A 19,190-nucleotide genomic window follows, 5' to 3' on the forward strand; every position below is an offset into this window, starting at 1 on the left:
AAATTGTCGTTTTGAAGTGTTTTATTCTATGTAACAACAACAAAGCTTTTCTCGATTGGACTGTGATGTGTGATGAAAGTGGATTTTGTATGACAACTGGCAACAACCAGCTCAGTGGCTTGAACAAGAAGAAGCTACAAAGCACTCCTCACAGCCAAACTTGCATGAAAAAAAAGGTCATGATCACTGTTCGGTGGTCTGCTGCAGATCTGATCCACTACAGCTTTCTGAATCCTGGCAAAACCATTACATCTGAGAAGTCTGCTCAGCAAACTGAAGATCTGCACTGAAAACTGCAATGCCTGCAACCAGCACTGGCCATCAGAAAGGGCCCAATTCTCCATGACAATGCCCAACCACATGTTGCACAACCAAGACTTCAGAAGTTGAACAAATTGGGCTACGGTGTTTTGCTTACCCACTATGTTCACCTGACCTCTCAAAATCCAACCACTACTTTTTCAAGCAACTTAACAACTTTTTGCAAGGAAAATGCTTCTACAACCAGCAGTTGGCAGAAAATGCTTTCCAAGGGTTTGTCAAATCCCAAAGCATGGGTTTTTATGCTACAGGAATAAATGAACATTTTTCATTGGCAAAAATGTGTTGATTGTAATGGTTCCTATTTTGATTAATGAAGATGTGTTTGAGCCCAGTTATAATCATTTAAAATTCATGGTCCAAAACCACAATTAAATACTACCTATAAAAGTTTTTTCTTCCTAAAGGAAATCAAAAGAATAGATGGTAAGGAAACACTTCTGAATGAAATATATAACTTTCATAAAAGAGACAGAAAAGATTTGCTATTAAATCTAACCCAATCTCTAAGTATGATTACAGGTCTAATATATCTTTCATGCCTAATTGTAATCTTAAATTTTAAATGAATTGCATTCTTACCACCATTTCAGAGAAATAAATCAGTAGGTTTCAAAAAACACATTTACTATATAATTAAATCCCTGAATAAGGGAAAGCAGCTAATTAGCTGAAGCATCTGAAGAATGCTATGGATACCATGTAGAAATGGAGTTCTGTGATGAGCAATTAGCTAGTACCTGGAATCCCTCCAATATATAGACCTATGCCCAGTGCACTCTGAATGTAACATCTGAAGTTAAGCATGAACATCTAAAAGACAGTTTTACTGTTACCTACCTAAACTGTATCTGAATGTATCTGCATACAGAATTTATTCTACCCAATATCCTTAGACTAAAATTTTACAGAAAAATTCCTGTACCCAATGGAAAATATAAAGTTAATTTTAAATGTCATGTACATCACCAAATGCATTTTAATACTTCCAAGATAAGACAACTAATTACAAAATTCAAAAGTCTTCATATAAAAGTCATCTCTCTTCCCACATGTCTGTCTTCTTCACAAGCAGGTAGTAACTGTCTCCAAGATTAACAGCCTGTCATGAACTGAAGAAATATTCTTCATACAGCAGAGTCAGCTCAAGCACACTTACAATTTGTACATTTACTGTTAATGTAAAACATAGGCATCATATGGAGTGACTGTTGATGAATGGGCTCCCTTTATTTCACCTTCTGATATCAAGGGTGCCCATTAGATTTCTTACATTCATTGCATCTCAAAAGCATAAACATAAATCACAACAGAATAACAAAGTTGCTGCTATTTACAAATATGAAAAAGGCATCTTTTTTCTTTATTTTTCACCTGAAAGTCAAAACATGCAGATAATTATCTGGGGCAAAGAAAGAAGAGAGAGAGAGGAAGCGTATGTGAAAAAGTATTTAGAAACAGAATATTTAGAAACACTAAGTATGTGGCATGTGACTTCTGTTTTATATTTATAACATAATGAACATATTCTTACTGTGGATTTATGTCGGGGTTAATTTTTTTCAGTTCCATGATGTCGTCTATAGTTTTTTCAATAGCATCAGGGTGAACACTCACTGAAGTCTGTAATAGCTAGAAAACAAGTTTAAATCAGTTCACTTGTCATGAACACTAGTATCTTAAGTGGGGTCTGTTTAAATTGGGGCTTCAAATATTTGTTTAAAGCTTAAAAACAAAAATTGATGTAGCATTTAAAATCTAGTAAATTAGGTATTTTTCTGATTAAGGTAATAAACATAAAACAAAAATACATAAGCTTGTTTTTTTTTTACCACTTTCATCTGTTTCAAGTTACTCACATAGAAATAATATATTTTCTTTTTCTTACTGAATTCACATGGTTTCCACTGTTAATGAGCATACATCTATGACTGTCTGAAGTACATGGGAGATATAGTCTTAAGGATGTCAAAGTTAAATATTCAAGAATCTTAAGAAACAAATTTTTCTTTCTTATGTGAATGCTTAACTATGTGTTATAAATGTTAGCAGAGTGGCTTGGAAAATCTTGAGTATAAAGTTAAATGATTTGGATACTGAGGAACTAGCAGAGAGATAACACTTCTCTTATTTCCACAGAATATTTATGATTTGGAAAGAGATATAAAAAGGGATGAATTCAAGAATGAAGTAATATGTGCAGCATAAATCTGTCTGGAAATTCATGAGTGCCTGTTTTCAGATAAAAAGCAGTGTTTTGTGATGGGAAAAAAATCTTTGTTCTCAGTTTGCCTTAGTATTCAAGTGCTTAGTCGCTCAGTTGTATCCAACTCTTTGTGACCACATGGACTGTAGCCGGCCAGGCTCCTCTGTCCATGGAATTTCCCAGGGAAGAATACTGGAGGGGGTGCCATTTCTTTCTCCAGGAAATATTCCTGACCCAGGGATTGAACCTGGGTCTCCTGCATTGCAGGCAGACTCTTTACCGTCTGAGCCACCAAGGAAGCCCATAGCCAAAGGTATATTTTGTTTCTTAAGATTTTTACTTTTGGATGATTGGAGGTAAGCCTCCAAGTGAGAAGTTGCTGAAAAATACAGAAACAATTTTACTTACCTTACTTTTTGAATCTCTCAGTGATGTTTCTGCAAAAGAGATAATTTTAAAAGCTATTCAAATATTATCTTTTATAAGTGGTTTACAATTACTGTACTGAAATATAACACTGTATCCTCAATTACAGAAAGCCTACATTTTGCTTACTTCTTTGTTTCATGCTTACCAATTTTCATGGTTCTAGAAGCTCCAGGCTTGGTATTATAACAGATTCGTTGCAGTTCACATCTTCCAGTCAGTTTTCTCATTACAAATTTCAGGCAACGCCACAAAAATTTACAATAAAAATACAGGCAGACCTGGATCAGCATTCTGTCAAAAATAAAAGACAGCACTCTTCCAACAGAACTCTGGAAGAGAATAGAAAGCAGCCACCACCAGCAAGCAACAAGCCCAGAAGAAAATCAACCATTAGACTTCGTGGTTCACAAGCGTATTTCATTATTTCAATCCCATGTTACTTTATTTGAGGTAGCTACAAAATCCATCATCAGAAGTGAAGCCCTACTATGACAGCAAGTTCCAGAATGCCTGTTCTAGTAAATTTGATACACCAACAGAGAGTGAAGCATGGGAATCCTTTCTTTTCCTACCTTTGCCTAAAAATATTGTTGAAACAGATCACTACCTCAAACACAGAATCCTTGTGTTTTAGAAGCTGTCTCTCCTATAGACGTGGGGAAGAACATGCTATAGCAACTCTCATCTTCTGCCTCCATGAACAGCCTCTCAGCTCACCCTAGTAAATTTACAGCTTTTCCTTCGTGCCTTTTTTGGCTGCTGTTTATTTCTTCCCTTGCTCCCATTTTTCTCCTTCCCTCTGCTTTTGTTTTGGTACTGTTGTCCTCTTTGAGGACTTGATTGTGTGGCCACCTGTCTTCTCTGCTGACCAATCCCAATACTTCTTGGATGTGCCAGAATGCCTCCTCATCAGCTCACTAAACAAGCACGTTGACCTTTGGTTCTTCAACACTCTCTGATTTAAACCTTCCAAAATCTCCCCCTCTTGACAAGTTTGTTCCTGGTTCCTGCTAAACAAAGTTTTCTTCATTGCACACTCTGTTTCACTCCAATAAAGTATTGGAACTATACTTTATTGGACAAATTATAAAGTATATTGTCACCAATCATGTACTTATTCACAATGTCTCTGGCACATGTAAATTTGTGTTTTATGCGCATATTTAATATGTAAGTCCACATATTTAGTTCTTAACATGACTACTACTTCATGATACTGTTCAGAGTCTCAAATGACTCAGGCTATAGAGGTAAAGATTTATTATCCAGGAACTTGTATTCAACTCATCTTCTCTGAATACGAGAGCTTCCCTAGAAGGTAGAGTTATTTTCCTAGAAGGCAGAATTATTTATAATGCTTCTTATTGGTGTCATTTCTAAAAGATATCTTTCTCATATGTTCACTACTTTCCCCCAATTCTAACATATGGTGATCCAGGGTCATTCAGATGGATTAGTGCAGTTAACATTAGCCTCAGTGATGTGATGAAGCCCTGATGTGAACAAACACCTTAATTGTGTTCCTTTGTTCAGTGCTCTGGCTCCAATACCTAGAACAGCCTAAGTTAAAAACAACAATTCCAACAAACTAACTTGTACAAAAGCATGAAGTGTATATCATATAAATGCAAAAGGAACAGAGGAAACATACAAGTAACCAAGCTGCTACATTGAAATATGAGAGAATCCATTGTAGATAATAAAAATGGATTCTAGAGGACCTAATTACATAAAATATCCATAGAACATGTATGGAATAATATATCTTTTCTTATAATAAGTAAAACAAAAAAATTTAATGATGACATACAAATAAGGAGAAAAAGATTGGCAGGATATACAACAAAAAGGTTAACAGAGGTTTGTCTGGGTAATGGAATTATGAGTAATTTTTACTTGCTTTTCTGGTTAAGTAATTTTCTTTTTTAATATGGATACATTATTTTAAGAAAAAATAAAGTTATAACAGTGATCATGAAAAATCATTACAAACAAGTACATATGAAATTTCTATATAAAGTCAGATTCTACTGAAAGACAAAAAAATGGATTTACTGTGTGGTGAAGTCTGCAATTCAACTGTTTTAGTCAAATATGTTTTAAGATCTATTAAGATTTAGATTACCAGCTTCTAAAAAAACATAACCCTGAAAATGATTAAATGATTAAAATGGAACATTTTAATTAGATGAGTGAGAAATTATACAAAACTTCAACTTGCTCTCTTGAAAAAATTTTCCATTTTTCCAACTACTGGATAGCTATGACAGAAGAAGCAATTGAGCAATATCCTTATTAACTGATTATCAGCCAGATGGTAATGATATTAATAACTGGTTGGCATTAATCGTATTACTAAGTCAAAAATAAAGCTTTCTATGACACCTGCCCTTATGGTCCCCATGTGCAACTTCCCGTAAACTTTGTCTAGCATGTGGGCCAGCTACTCAGATGAAGCCTCTTTTAAGTCTATACATTAGGACTGCATAATAATCAGGTTCTTGTAGTACTAAATCTTCCTAGAGAAAAGGTTCTAATTACTGTTTAAGGAGTATCTTTGTATTCACCCTACTTAGGTACAAGCCAACTAAGTTAAACTGCAGAAAGTTTCCCCCATGCAAATTCTTCATCAGATCTATACAAAGGTGTGGCTTGAGACCTAGAGGTGTCCTTCTAGGTGGTAGGGGGCAGTCAGATGTAAAGTGACTTTCAGCCCATCTATAATTTCTCCCACTGGCCTCCTTGCAAATGAGAAGAAAATGCTTGCGGAATTATTTTGCATCAGACAGTCTTACACAAAAGGAGAGAAAAGATATCATGTTCTGTGCATGTCTTTTTTTCAGTTCCCCTGAGGCTATTCACACTGTCAAAGACAACAAAATCTGGTGGAAACCCACAATGAGGGGTTAAAGATGATGCCTCATTTCTTAGGGCTCACTGCTCTGTAAAGTACATCACAACCCTCTCATATAATCACAGGAAGACTATCACAAACCATGAAAGAGAAATGCTCCTTTCAGTTGAGAAAGTGTTAGTCACCCAGTTGTGTCTGACTCTGTGACCACATGGGCTGTAGTCTGCCAGACTCCTCTGTCCATTAATTCTCCAGGCAAGAATACTGGAGTAGGTATCCATTCTCTTCTCCAGGGGATATTCCAGATTCAGAGATTGAACCTGAGTCTCCTGCATTACAGGCGCTGACTTTTATACACTGCTTCCTTACCCTTTCATAATTTCTGGGCCGATAGACCAATTATGCTATTTATCAGTACTATCCAGGATATATTTTGATTTTTTTCCCTTGTGTTTTTAATCGGCCAACATGCCCACAAATATTTCATTAAGTAACCAGCTTGTTATGGGAGGCACTGTACTTTCTTTCTATGTGAGGTATTTTCCAGCCAATCATCAGATCAAACCATGTTTTGCCAGATACTATTTATTTTGCATTTAGATCATAAACCTAAGGCATGATCAGAGAAGGAAAAATCACTGCTTCCTCTTAATTTGAAAGCCTTATTTTTATGAGAACAAGTACCCAAGTTGCTTCCTCATGAAAGGACCAGATCAGCAAAACCTCCATATAAGCACCTCAGGATGGCTGTTCTTCATCATCAAATGCCACCTACCAGTAGATCACTCCTTAAATGTTTGAATCTATTTAAGTGCATCAATTGTAAAATGTGTGGAGAAACTGATTAAGGTCCAGAGAACAACAAAAATGATTAAATATTTGGGGAGAATGTTAAATTGGTTTGTCATGTTTACCTTGAAAAGGAAGAAATTAAGAAGTGGATCTTTAAATGCTCTTAAGTTAATCAGTAGTTGGTTTAGGGAAAGAAAGAAAAAAAAGAAAGGAAGGAGGGAAAAAGGGAGAAAGGTGTGTCCCTTTCCATTCTGTGTTTAGGAATAGGAACTTTTGGATTTATAGTACTTTTCCTTCTTTTAATTTTATCTCCTTTCTGACCGCATGCCTGGAGGGAAGGCATAACACTATCCTCAGTTTTCTTAGTTCTTATGGAAGATTCTCAAATCACTACTGTAAAGATCTGCTATATTTATAGGAACTTAATCAAATTCTCAAGACTAAAAAAAGAAAATACTGTCACATCTCCTGTTTTCTGTTTTTTTTATATGCATGTGTTTTTGTGTGTGTTTAGTTTGTTTGCCACGCTGCATAGCTTGCTGGATCATAGTTCTCTGCCCAGGGATTGAACCAAGGCCCACATTGAAAGCACAAAGTCCTAACCGCTGGACTGTCAGGGAATTCCCACCATCTCCTATTTTTAACAACTATATGTACTGTCAGTAGTTTTTTTGTGTTTGTTTCTCTTTTTTCAATCACAGCTTTTTGATCATGTTCCAAAAGGAGCTACTGCAGTTTCAAAGATGAATGCCTGGCTTAAGCACTGGAAGAATCTGATTTAACGTAAGAGTTACTTATACAGTCTTATACAGCTACTTATATAGGGCCCAGGGTTCACGTCCCTGTCCAGGAGCAAAAAATGAATGAATAAACAAGAGCTACTTACGCATGTTCTATTTCCAACATTTTCTGTTACTGTTATTTACTAATATGCTGCAGAGTGAAGTTTATGGCTGAATTCACAGCAATGTCCTTCCATAAGGCAAAAATGATCACTTTTATCATTTAACAGTCATCCTCTAGTTTGCACAAGAATAGCCACCCAATGTAAATTATTCAAAATGAATCATATCTCTACCAAGTAAGTGAGCTCCTGTCTTGTACTTCTTTGTTAGAGGAATCCATTCAGCAGTGATAAGGCCTCTAAAACAGGAGATATACCTTGGACCATGTAGTCTCCTGCTTGTGGGGTGGGGGTGTGGGTACCTGTACACTACTCCATCATCTTAAATTTGTGATTCTGATATCTTCTTTTGAAACAGGAAGAGAAAAGTAGCTTATTTTGAACAGCTTATTTTGCTACTGAAAGTTAATTCTTGCTTGAAGGAATCCTATAATAAACAAGAAGTACACTATTGGTGAGGAAGGACACATGCAAAATAATCATAATTCTTGGATCAAACCAACTTTCTTAAACAAAATACTTTTCATCTGAATGGCCATAACGAACAGCACATTACTGAATGTTTCCAACATCATATATACTTTCTGAAATGACATTTTAAAAATTTTTAGTTGCTCTATTGAAGTTCCCAATTAGGAGCACTGGCAGTCAGATGGAAATTAACTTGTCAACAGGTATTTGGCCTAGTAAATGGGCCCTTCTAAATAATGAGAATCCATAGGAAAAGAGGCTCTGGAGGACTTGATACATGAATTAGAAATGTGAAATCATACAAATAAACTATTTGTGAGCCTCTAGAGAAACAAGATTATTTCCCCCACATTGAGCGGTAGTGAGGCAGTATGCAGCCCCTTGGATGGAATTTCATCATTCTTTTTTTTTTTGGCCTTGTGGCATGTGGGATCTCAGTTCCCTGACCAGGGATGGACCCTGCATGGCCTGCAGTAGAACCATAGCATCCCAGCCACTGGACCAGCAAGGAAGTCCCTCCCCCACTCATTTCCATCATTCTTTATCTGAAGAGACATGCTGCCTTTCAAAAGTAGTGGGTGTAAATCTATCATAAATAGACATTATTCCAAATGCTATTGCTATAGTAAAGAGCACTATTTTTTAATTCCAGGGACATTTCATGTGAGGGATTAAAGAGCAATAGCTGACTGTGGTACAACTGAAATAATAAATTAACGGTTTATTCTTTTCCTTTCAAAGAAAAGAGACATAAGCATCTCTTAGATTACTAATGAGATTACTATTCAATTATAAACAATGTTAAATCCATACATTTTACAGGATTTATTTTTAAAATTCAGATTTTTTTTTCTATTTGGACAACATATTTACTAGTTTATTTGTAAGGGAATCAGCAAACACATTATGCCTTGACATTCAGGAAACATTTAGTCAAGGGGATTGACCAAGATGGCAGAGTAGGAAGACTGTTCGCTCCCCTCCTTCTATGGCAGACCAAAATTGTAACTATTTACAGAGCAACAGTTGATAAGAAAGACCAGAACACTAGCAGAAAAGATCTTCAGAAAAGATCTTCTCCAGCTAAAGCTATAAAGAAGGAACCACAGCAAGACAGGTAGGAGGGGTGGAGATGAGGCACAATCCGACTCCTGGGTAGGTGACCCATAAATGAGAGAACAATCGCAACTGCGGAGGGTCTCCACAAGGAGCAAAGAGTTCAAGTCCGACATTAGACTACCCAGTCTGGGGATCCTGCACCAGGAAGATGATCACCAAAAAGTTAAGGTCTGAAGGCCAGTCAGGAGACCCAGAGAGCTGTAGGAAAAACAGCCTCACTGTTAAAGGGCACACACAAAATCTCACAGGGCTTCCCTGGTGGCTCAGTGGTAAAGAATGCGCCTGCTAATGCAGGAGATGCAGATTCGATTTCCAGGTCAGGAAGATCCCTGAGAAGAAAATGGCAATCAGTCCAGTATTCTTGCCTGGAAATTCCCATGGACAGAGGAGCCTGGTAGGCTCCAGTCCACGGAATCCCACAGAGTCAGACATGACTGAGTGACTCAACCACACAAAATCTCACACGCTCTGTTAACCAGGGCAGAAGCAGTCATTTGAAAGGAGCCTGGGTCAGACCTACCTGCTGATCTTGGAGAGCCTTTTGGAGAGGCAGGAGGCAGCTGGAGTCACCCTGGGGACACAGACACTGCAGCAGCCCTTGTGGGGGGGTGTGTCCCACCACAGGGACGTGTATGCCGGCAAGTGCCAATGTGGAATCCTCCCTGGAACCTATTAGCTCTGGGACCTGGCCCTATCCACCGGCCTGTCAGCACCAGTACTGGGATGCCTTAGGCCAAACAACCAGCTGGGTAGGAACACGGTCCCACCTACCAACAGGACTACTGCCTTAAGACCCCCTGCCCACCAGAGGGCCCAAGACCTGGCCCCACACACCAGGGCCCCAGCACTAACTAGCCCTGGGACCCCAGGACCTCAGCCCTACCCACCAGCAGGCTGACACCAGCTCCAGGACCCCGGGTCCTACAGCCTGAGACCCCAGGACCAGGGCTTACCCACCAGGAGACAGACACCACTTCCAGGACCATGGCAGTACCCCCACAGCCTAAAATGTCACAACTCAGCCTGCCCAACAGCAGGCCAACACCAGTTCTAAGACTTCTCTGTCAGGCACCCTAGGATCCAGCCGCTAGATCACTAGTGGGCTTATACAAGCTTTGGGACACCCCAGACCCTGCAGCCAGCTGAGTCAGGAGTTGGCCTCACCCAGTAACACACGGACATCATCCTACCTCAGCTCCAGGGCCCCCAGGGCTATGCAGATGGAGAACCCAGAACCTGGCTCTGCCTACCCCAGGCTGATATGATACCAGTTTTGAGACATTGTGGACCCCTCAGCCAGTCATTGTGGGATCCAGCCCCACTCACCAATGAGCTGAAACTATTTGGGGACATTCTAGGCCATGCAGTGAGCCATGTAATGAACAGGCTCTGCCCATCAGCAGGCCAACACTTGATCAAAGACCCCCAGGCCCGCAAACACTTGTCCTGGATCCCAGGTCAACCCATAGGAGGGCCAACACTAGCCTCTGGACTCCCCAAAGTGTTATACCGAGCTGTCTTGTGATTCATCCCTGCCAGCAGCTGCCAGTAGCTTCTGCACAAAGCTCACTTTGCAACTGACGGATCAAGGCAGGGGTGGGGGTGAGGGGTGAGGACAGCCATGCCTACCAGACCATCTACAGCATTCAGCCCGCTACAGTGGAAGGTGGAGAAGGCAATGACAGCCCACTCCAGTACTCTTGCCTGGAAAATTCCATGGATGGAGGAGTCTGGTAGGCTACAGTCCATGGGGTCGCAAAGAGTCGGACACGACTGAGCGACTTCACTTTCTTTCTTTCTATAGTTCCTTTTGGGGAAGGAAATGGCAACCCACTCTGGTGTTCTTGCCTGGAGAATCCTATGGACGGAGGGGCCTGGTGGGCTACAGTCTATGGGGCTGCATAGAGTCAGACACGACTAAGCAAGTAACACACACACAGTAGAAGGATGCATGTAGTCCACATAGGGGGCACCCCAAGAGCACAGAGCTCTGGTGATAAGAGGGGAGTGTACTGCTGGGATGCATAAGACATCTCCTATGAAAGACCACTTCTCCAAGGTCAGAAAACAAAACAAACCTACCAAGTACATAGAAATAAAAACAGCAAATCAGGCAAAATGAGAAGACAGAGAAATCTTCCAAAGGAACAAGAAAAAACCCCAGAAGAAGAACTAGGTAAAGTAGAGACAGGCAATCTACCTGATAAAGAGGTAAAGTTAACGACTTTAAAGATGTTCAAAGAACTTGGTAGAAGATTGGATGAACAGAGTAAGAAATTAGAATTTTTTAATAAAGATTTAGAAAATATTAAGAAGAATCAAACAGAGGTGAAGAATAGAATAACTGAAATAAGAAATACTCTAGAAATAATCAACAGTAGCTTGGATGAGACACAGGAGCAGATCAGTGAGCTGGAAACACAGCAGTGGATATCACTAAAGCTAAACAGAGAAGAAAAACGAATGAGGCCAGTTTAAGAGATCTCTGCGACCACATCAATTATACTAACATTCACATTATAAGGGTCCCAGAAAGAGAAAAGAGAGAAAGAGACAGAGAATATATCTGAAGACATAAGAGTTGAAAACTTCCCTAACCTGGGAAAGGAAACAGACAGGGCAGGAGAACCAATATTGCAGGTTCAAAAAATATGTCATGGCAAGCTCTGGTGAGATTACCTATAGGAAACCGCCTAGAAAACTATTCAGGTTGACATATTTCACCAAGGGTATGGATACTTTGTTTTAATCCAAGAAAGAAAGTAATTTGAAATATATATGTGTAAACATGTGTACCTATGTATGGGTCTATGTATAATATATACACATATATGCATATATGTATACACATGTATATTTATGTGTGTATATACATATGTGGTGTGTATGTATGTGTCCTAAAAAAAAAAAGAGAGAGAGAAAACTATGGCTAAAAGTACCAGTCTACGATGAGAGAGGTATTCAGATGCAACATAAATCTACCATTTTTTCAGGACTTTGCTTAAACATCCAAAAAATAAGCTCAGTTAAAGTCTCAAGCGAGGCTACTCAAATTCTGGAAGAACTACATGACCCCGCACCTTCAGCCCTTCAAAAGCAATGGAAATTAGTTGGTGCTGAATGGAAATGCTACCCAGTTAAATAGAAAAGTGTCTGAAGTCTGACTTCAAATCTAGCCTCGATACAACTATGAGCTGTGTGACTGTGCACAAGTTACTCATAATGGAAGCAATGGACTAGATATCTGGCTCTAAGATAAAGTCAGACATGTTACAAGGGGAAAAGTGGTTTGTTGGTTTTTTTTTTGGCCTGACGTCTTTTTCTTTAAGGGCTTCCCTAGAGGTTCACAGTAAAGAATCCACCTGCAATGCAGGAGACCCAGGTTTGATCCCTGGGTTGGGAAGATGCCCTGGAGAAGGAAATGGCAACCAACTCTAGCATTCTTGCCTGGAGAATTCCACGGACAGAGGAGCCTGGTGGGCTACAGTCCATGGCGTCACAAAAGAGTCGGACATGACTGAGCGACTAACTTTCACTTTCGGGTTCATCTTTTTCTTTAAGGTTCATATTATTTCTTGGTGAAAGTGTTACCATGCTTCTGGACTGTTTTATGCCATGCTTCCAAAGGTGTCCAAGAATTGCCCCCCAAATTTATCTTTGCACCTAATCTTGTACTCACCCTAAACAGGATTTACTTCCAATAAAGCTTGACCACATGATGCTTGTGGCAGCTGGTCATATTTCCTCAGACTTTGTTCATAAGCACCTTCTCCATCTATTACATCCTCTATCTCTTTCCTTCAACATCAACTCAGTGAAGTCTTCCCTGAATATTCCTGTCACAAAATAGCTGCAGCATGTCACCAAGCACATTCCTTCTTATATCTTAATTTTATATGTGTGGCTTTATCTCGTTACCAAGTGGTATGTTACTTTAGAGAAGAGGCCACCTCATATTCACTTCTGTATCACAGAACGCCTAACAACAGGTATACAGTAAGGGAGTAACATGATACAGATATTAAGAGAAAAAACCTTTGAAGTCAGATAGGCATGCATTCAATATCTGTGTGCTTTGCATGAGATTTTTTAACTTTGCTAATAAACTTTATGCCCTGTGCTATAAAGTGAAGTATTAATTCCTATTTTATTACAGTTGTTATGAAGAGAAAATAAAAGTTAAAATGTGGCATAGTACTAAAATTACTAGTAGTACTAAATGGTACTAATTCAATCAGTGGATGAAGCTATTAATCAAGCATGAACTTCTAAAGCTCCATTTATAGATATTTTTGTGAACTGGAAGCCTGTATCTACTAATCACAGTAGGGAAATATTGTTTCTCCCTCTACTGTTTCACAGCCAGTACAAGTCTGCTTTATATCTCAGTTTCTCCCATGGAGGTTTGAGGTTGGCAGATGTTTTCATTTTCCTCTCTTCTGCCTAAGGAAGGAAAGTAAGCAGTAAGGTTCACGCCAAGAAACTGAGATCTTGAGGCTGAAATAGTTGAAAGCAATTATTTATATGGGGTGACTTCTAACATCCCCTTTATTAGAAAAATTCAAAATTAATAATGTTCCAGTGACCTTAAAAGTATATAATCTAAATAACTAAATTCTAGTAAAGGAAAAGATCTTAATATAAGTGTTAGGTTCTCTCTATTATAAACATCAATTATGTTGAAATTAATGAAATATACTAAATAAACTAATCTCTAAGCTTCAGTTCTATTTCAGACTCAAAAAGTGTCCCCTCTTTCTGATCACACATAGACACACTTTCTTCTCAGTTTTATCCCCTGTGTTTTTTTAATGTAGATCAAGGCTAAAGTCATATTGGGTGACTATGGGGTACTTATCCAATATCCCATATCTAATGTCAACTTAAAACACACCCTTCAGCTGGGTGTATTAATCCTATAGCATTTATTTCTAATATCTCATATAATGTGTTTTCTATTCCCTTAAGCTTTGAGTAGTTACACCATCAAAATACGTGATGGTAGCCGGTAGTCAGAGAGGAGTGTGGGTTCCATGTACCTTAAATGTGGATTAAAATTCATTTTTTCCCACCCTTTGTTTCTTTAAGATTAACTTCATTTCTTCTGAGGCTGTACATGACCTCAGAAATTGCTTATTCTAGAGTAACTCAGAAGTAGATTAATCACTCTGTGGGCTTTTAAATGATGCTGATTCTCCTCAGTGAAAGTCAGCTCCTTATTCTGCATAATATATTTGCTGAGCTCAGGAATTAACACAAGATTTGTTCAAGTTGTATTTATGTAACCTTCTCTTTGGTTCCAATGAAAAGATTGCTAAATTGTCCAGCATCTGTAGGAATGGACCACAGGGAACAGAAGGCAATCTAAATGACCTGATAGACCCTGTGATGCAGGATTCTTGCTCCTTGTCCTCCTATTTCTCCAAATCCCACAAACATTAACATATAATGAAAACATACAAGTTATAACTTAATAAGAGCAAATTAATTAAAATTAAATTAAAATTAATTAAAAACAAAAATTAAAGTTAAAAGCAATAATCAACTAAGAAGAAATGATGACTGAGTTTCCTTTTATTATTTCAAAACTAAGGGTTAATGAGAAAATCCTCACATTTCTTTCTTGATGTGTAATTTATTATCCTAGCTTCAGTTTCAAAGTTAAGTCATGTCTATAAAACAAATGTGCCAAGTTAAAAGAGGAAAATTTGTATCAGAACACATAACTGAAAGGGATATGTCAGTTCCATCACCCTTGGTGCTGCTCTGTGTGAAATGAGAGTGGTAGATTTTCCACTGTATCAGTTTCAAATCATCAAATACAAATTAATATTAAAAATACAATCTCTATACCTATTCAACTTAACAAAAACTAATAGAAACAAATGCTATTTCTCTCTAAATGGCTGGTTTTGAGGCCACTCAAGTTTTTCTAAAACAAATAAAACACTGAAGAAGAAATTCAGTAGTTCAAGGCTTGGTACACGCTTCACCACTACCAACCCGCCTTTACAAAAGGAACTCCTAATCTTCAACCAATACTAAAGCTATCTGTTAATATGATTCTATAGCTAACAAATACCACATTTACATTCAAGGGAGATTTATAGTTACTCATTTTTCATGAATGTGTAAACAGATAGTTTAATTGCCATGGCAACCAAAAATGTATGTGTTAAGTACTTTGATGGTAAATGTCCCAATGATTTTTCAAATACTATCTTTTTACACATCTAAAATAAACAGGTTGAGGAATATTCTGTACAACAAAATAAATGCTAATGCATGTAAATGATTTAATTCCAACCTTCTGACTTTTCACAATTCTAAGATTGAATAAATACCAGTAGACACACCAAAACATAGTGAATTCCACACAAATGATTTAGGTGCTCCAGAAATAACAATGCAATGAAAACCAGTGGGAAAAAGAAAATCTTAAATTGCATCTACTGAAAGAATTAAATCATTTCCTAAAAGAAATAAGCCAACTAATTATTTTCTTAGAAAAAATAGCCAGAACAAGGGATGAGAATATGAAATATAGGTAGGTCACCATCTTGCAAGAAAGAAACTCAATATTGTAGAAAGTGTGTTTCATTTTGTAACATTCAGGACCAAATTAACTTTAGTTTGTCATATTTTAATTTAATGTAAAATTTCTGAGCATTTATAGAATTGTGAATGAAGTCAATACTCTTAAAAATAATTATGACTGTATGTCCAACTAAATGGTTTTCAAAACAAAACAAGATCATTCTAAAATACACAAACATATACGGCACCCTATACAGCATAATATTCAGGGAACCAAGAATTAATGCAGATTTCAGAAGAATCACCGAGGCAGAAAATGCAACATCTTAGACTATATATTTTTCCCCAAAAATGAAGATTTGAAAATGCTTGTATGGATTGGCTGGCCAACCAAAATCTATATTTAAAATTACTTTTTTCAAAGAAAATGATTCTATACAAATTATACTGATTCCTTGACTACTAATTCCTCAAACCTAAACCTTTGGGCTTTATAAACACAAAGCATTGAAGTATACCTGCTTTTGTGCCTATATTCTTTTATAATCTCTTGTAATCTCCTACTTGCAAGTGCTCTCTCTCAGCATCAGTATGCAAATAAAGTTAGCAGAAGGAACTCTATGTTCAAATTATTCTTAGCCAAAATACAATGCTATTTCATGCAATCCAAAGAGACCCGCTTATAGGATCACATATGGTGAACAGAAATACTATACTAATTGTTAAGGAAGTCTCTCCATTTCATAGGGCTCATCTAGGAAACCATAAATACTCACCTCAGGAAGTGCTTCATTGTGACTATTTTGATTATCCAGATGTTATACAAACTGTTCTTAAGTAATTGTTTCCAAATTTGCCTTTGTCAAAGTAAATGTAAACTGTGGGAAGAAATTAGATACATTTACTGTTAATGGGGCTAGAAAAATCAAACCTCAAATTTCTGCTAATCTTAGTAAGCGGATAAGGTGCTATGTACCCAAAACTTTATCAACCAAATTTACCACACAACAATGTAATTCAATGGGTGGAGATTAAAGCTAAAACCTTTCACTTTATAATTACACAATGTCTTCCAAGTCACTTGCTGGAGAAATTGCTAGTTTCATGAGCAATCTCAATAGTAAACTTTTCATCTATTTTGGATACTGTTCCTATATCTTGAAGAACAGTATTCATATGAAAGATAAAAATGAAGAACCAATAAATTAACTATTCTGATTTCCAGATATCAGATGGTCTTAAATCTGGCAGCCTCAACCTTTCAGAAGTATAACTCAAAAAATAACTAGAAGCAACTGGTGATGTTTTTTAAGTTAAAAAAAAAAAAAGCTGATAAAAAGCAAGTACTCCAAACAAATGAATAATATGTCCCTAACCCCATCTCTGGAGGGCACTCTAAATAAAATGGTGAAATTATGTATTTGTTTCATGCATGTCAGTTTACAACACACGTTCACAAAATCTACAATATCAAGGTAATGGTCTTCCAACAAGGAAGGACACCAGCAGCTGCCTACAAAGCAGTAAACTGGGATGAGATATGAAGAAACAGACCAGAGAATAGAGAATGGTTGAGAGCAACAGCAGAATGAAGTTACCTCATGAGAGACAGAAAAACAACACTAGCTGCAACAAGGATAATGCAAGAAACTACATGTGTGGACAAACGGCTTTCAGTAGAGACATAATTACCAACTAGAACAGCCTAGGAATATGTTTCTTTTTTGTCTACTTACAAGTTGATTTTATTTTTTATGTTCCATATATAAGAGATACCATGCAGCACAGTATTCAGTTATTTCACTTAGCATAACACCCTCCAAGTTGCAAACAGCAAAAATCTGTTCATTTTTTATGGCTGAGTAGTATTCCATTGTGTATATACACCACATCCATTTTTACTCACTCATCTGTTGATGGACACTTTGGTTGCTTCCATACATTGGCAACTGTAAATAATGCTGCTATGATATTGCGTGCATTTAACTCTATAAATCAGTGCTTTCATATTTTTTGGGAACATACTCCAGAGTGGAATTGCTGGGTCATATGGTAGTAATATTTTTAGTTTTTAAAGAATGCTCCATATTGTTTTCCACAGTGGCTACACCAATTTACGTTCCTATCAACAGTAGACAAGATTGACCTTTTCTCCACACTCATGCCAGCATTTACTGTTTGTAAACTTTTTGATAATGGCCATACTGACCAGTTTGAGGTGATACCTCATTGTATTTTTTTATTTGTATTTCATGAATAACAAGCAATGTTGAACATCTTTTCATGTATTTTTGGCCATCTGTATGTCTTCTCTGGAGAAATGTTTATTTATATCATCTGCCCATTTTTGATTGGGCTATTTGTGTGTGTGTGTGTGTGTTTTTATTGAGCTGCATGAGCCGTTTGTATATTTTGGAGATTAATCCCTTGTTGTCACTTCATTTGCAAATATTTTCTCCCATTTGGTGGGCTGTCTTCAATTCATTTATGGTTACTTTTGTTTTCCAAATGTTTTTGAATTTAATTAGGTTCCATTTGCTTAGTTTTTATTTTCATTATCCTACATGGTAGATAAAAAAGATCTTGCTGCAATTTGTCAATGAATGCTTTGCCTATGTTTTCCTCTAAAAGTTTTATAGTATCTGGCTTTACACTTAGGATTTTAATCCATTTAGAGTTTTTATATATGGTGTTAGAGAATGTTCTACTTTCATTCTTTTGCATGCAGTTGTTCAGTATTCCCAGCACCACTTATTATACACAATCTTTCTCCACCATATATTTTCACCTCTTTCAGTTCAGTCACTCAGTCATGTCTGACTTCCCGTGACCCCATGGACTGCAGCATGCCAGGCCTCTCTGTCCATCACCAACTCCCAGAGTTTACCCAAACTCATCTCCATTGAGTTGGTGATGCTATCCAACCATCTCATCCTCTGTCGCCCCTTCTCCTCCGGCCTTCAATGTCTCCTTAGTCATAGATTAATTGACCATAGGTGTGTGCATTTATTTCTGGGCTTTCCATCCTGCTCCATTGATCTCTATTTCTGTTTTTCTGATGGCACCAACAGATTTCTGTGTATTAATTTTGTATCCTGCAAATTTACTGAATTTGTTGATAAGCTCTAGGAAATTTCTGGTAGTATCTTTAGGATTTTCTATGTATAGTATTATGTCATCTGCAAAGAGTGACACTTTTGTTTCTTCTTTTCCAGTTTGGATTCCTTTTTCCTTTTCTTCTCTGATTGCCATGGCTCAGAATTCCAAAACTGTGTTGAATAGAAGTGGTGAAAGTGGACATCCTTGTCATGTTCCTGATCTTAGAGGAAACATCTTTCAGCTTTTCACTGTTGAGTATGATGTTAGCTGTGGGTTTGTCATATATGACATTATTATGATAAGGTATGTTCCCTCTATGTCCACTTTCTGGGCTGTTGTTATTATAAATGGGTGTTGAATTTATACTGTTCATTTATGTTTGTTCTTTAAAGCTTCTAACTCTTTATTAAACATTTCCTGTATCCTTTCAGTCTGTGTCACCATTCTTTTTCCAAGAT

The 19,190-nt window shown here is 37.4% G+C and overlaps 1 protein-coding gene across 3 annotated transcripts in view; it reads right to left on the reverse strand.

Annotated features, from left to right (window-relative positions):
* The window catches only part of ELMOD1 (ELMO domain containing 1), an 84,160-nt gene that overhangs the window by 43,156 nt on the left and 21,814 nt on the right, over positions 1 to 19,190 (reverse strand). For 2 of the 3 annotated variants that reach the window (XM_065944355.1, XM_065944356.1), the window contains exons 2-5: positions 16,410 to 16,511; positions 3,102 to 3,247; positions 2,936 to 2,964; positions 1,856 to 1,953 (exon numbers count right to left, since the gene is read on the reverse strand). In XM_065944355.1, coding sequence (XP_065800427.1) covers positions 1,856 to 1,953; positions 2,936 to 2,964; positions 3,102 to 3,247; positions 16,410 to 16,426 — 290 coding nt within the window. In that variant the 5' untranslated portion in view covers positions 16,427 to 16,511. Of the gene's footprint in view, positions 1 to 1,855; positions 1,954 to 2,935; positions 2,965 to 3,101; positions 3,286 to 16,409; positions 16,512 to 19,190 lie in introns of all 3 variants that reach the window. The other variant, XM_065944357.1, reaches the window with a different exon arrangement.

This window comes from Muntiacus reevesi, chromosome 9 (genome assembly GCF_963930625.1).
Source record: "Muntiacus reevesi chromosome 9, mMunRee1.1, whole genome shotgun sequence".
NCBI classification, from domain to species: Eukaryota; Metazoa; Chordata; class Mammalia; order Artiodactyla; family Cervidae; genus Muntiacus; species Muntiacus reevesi.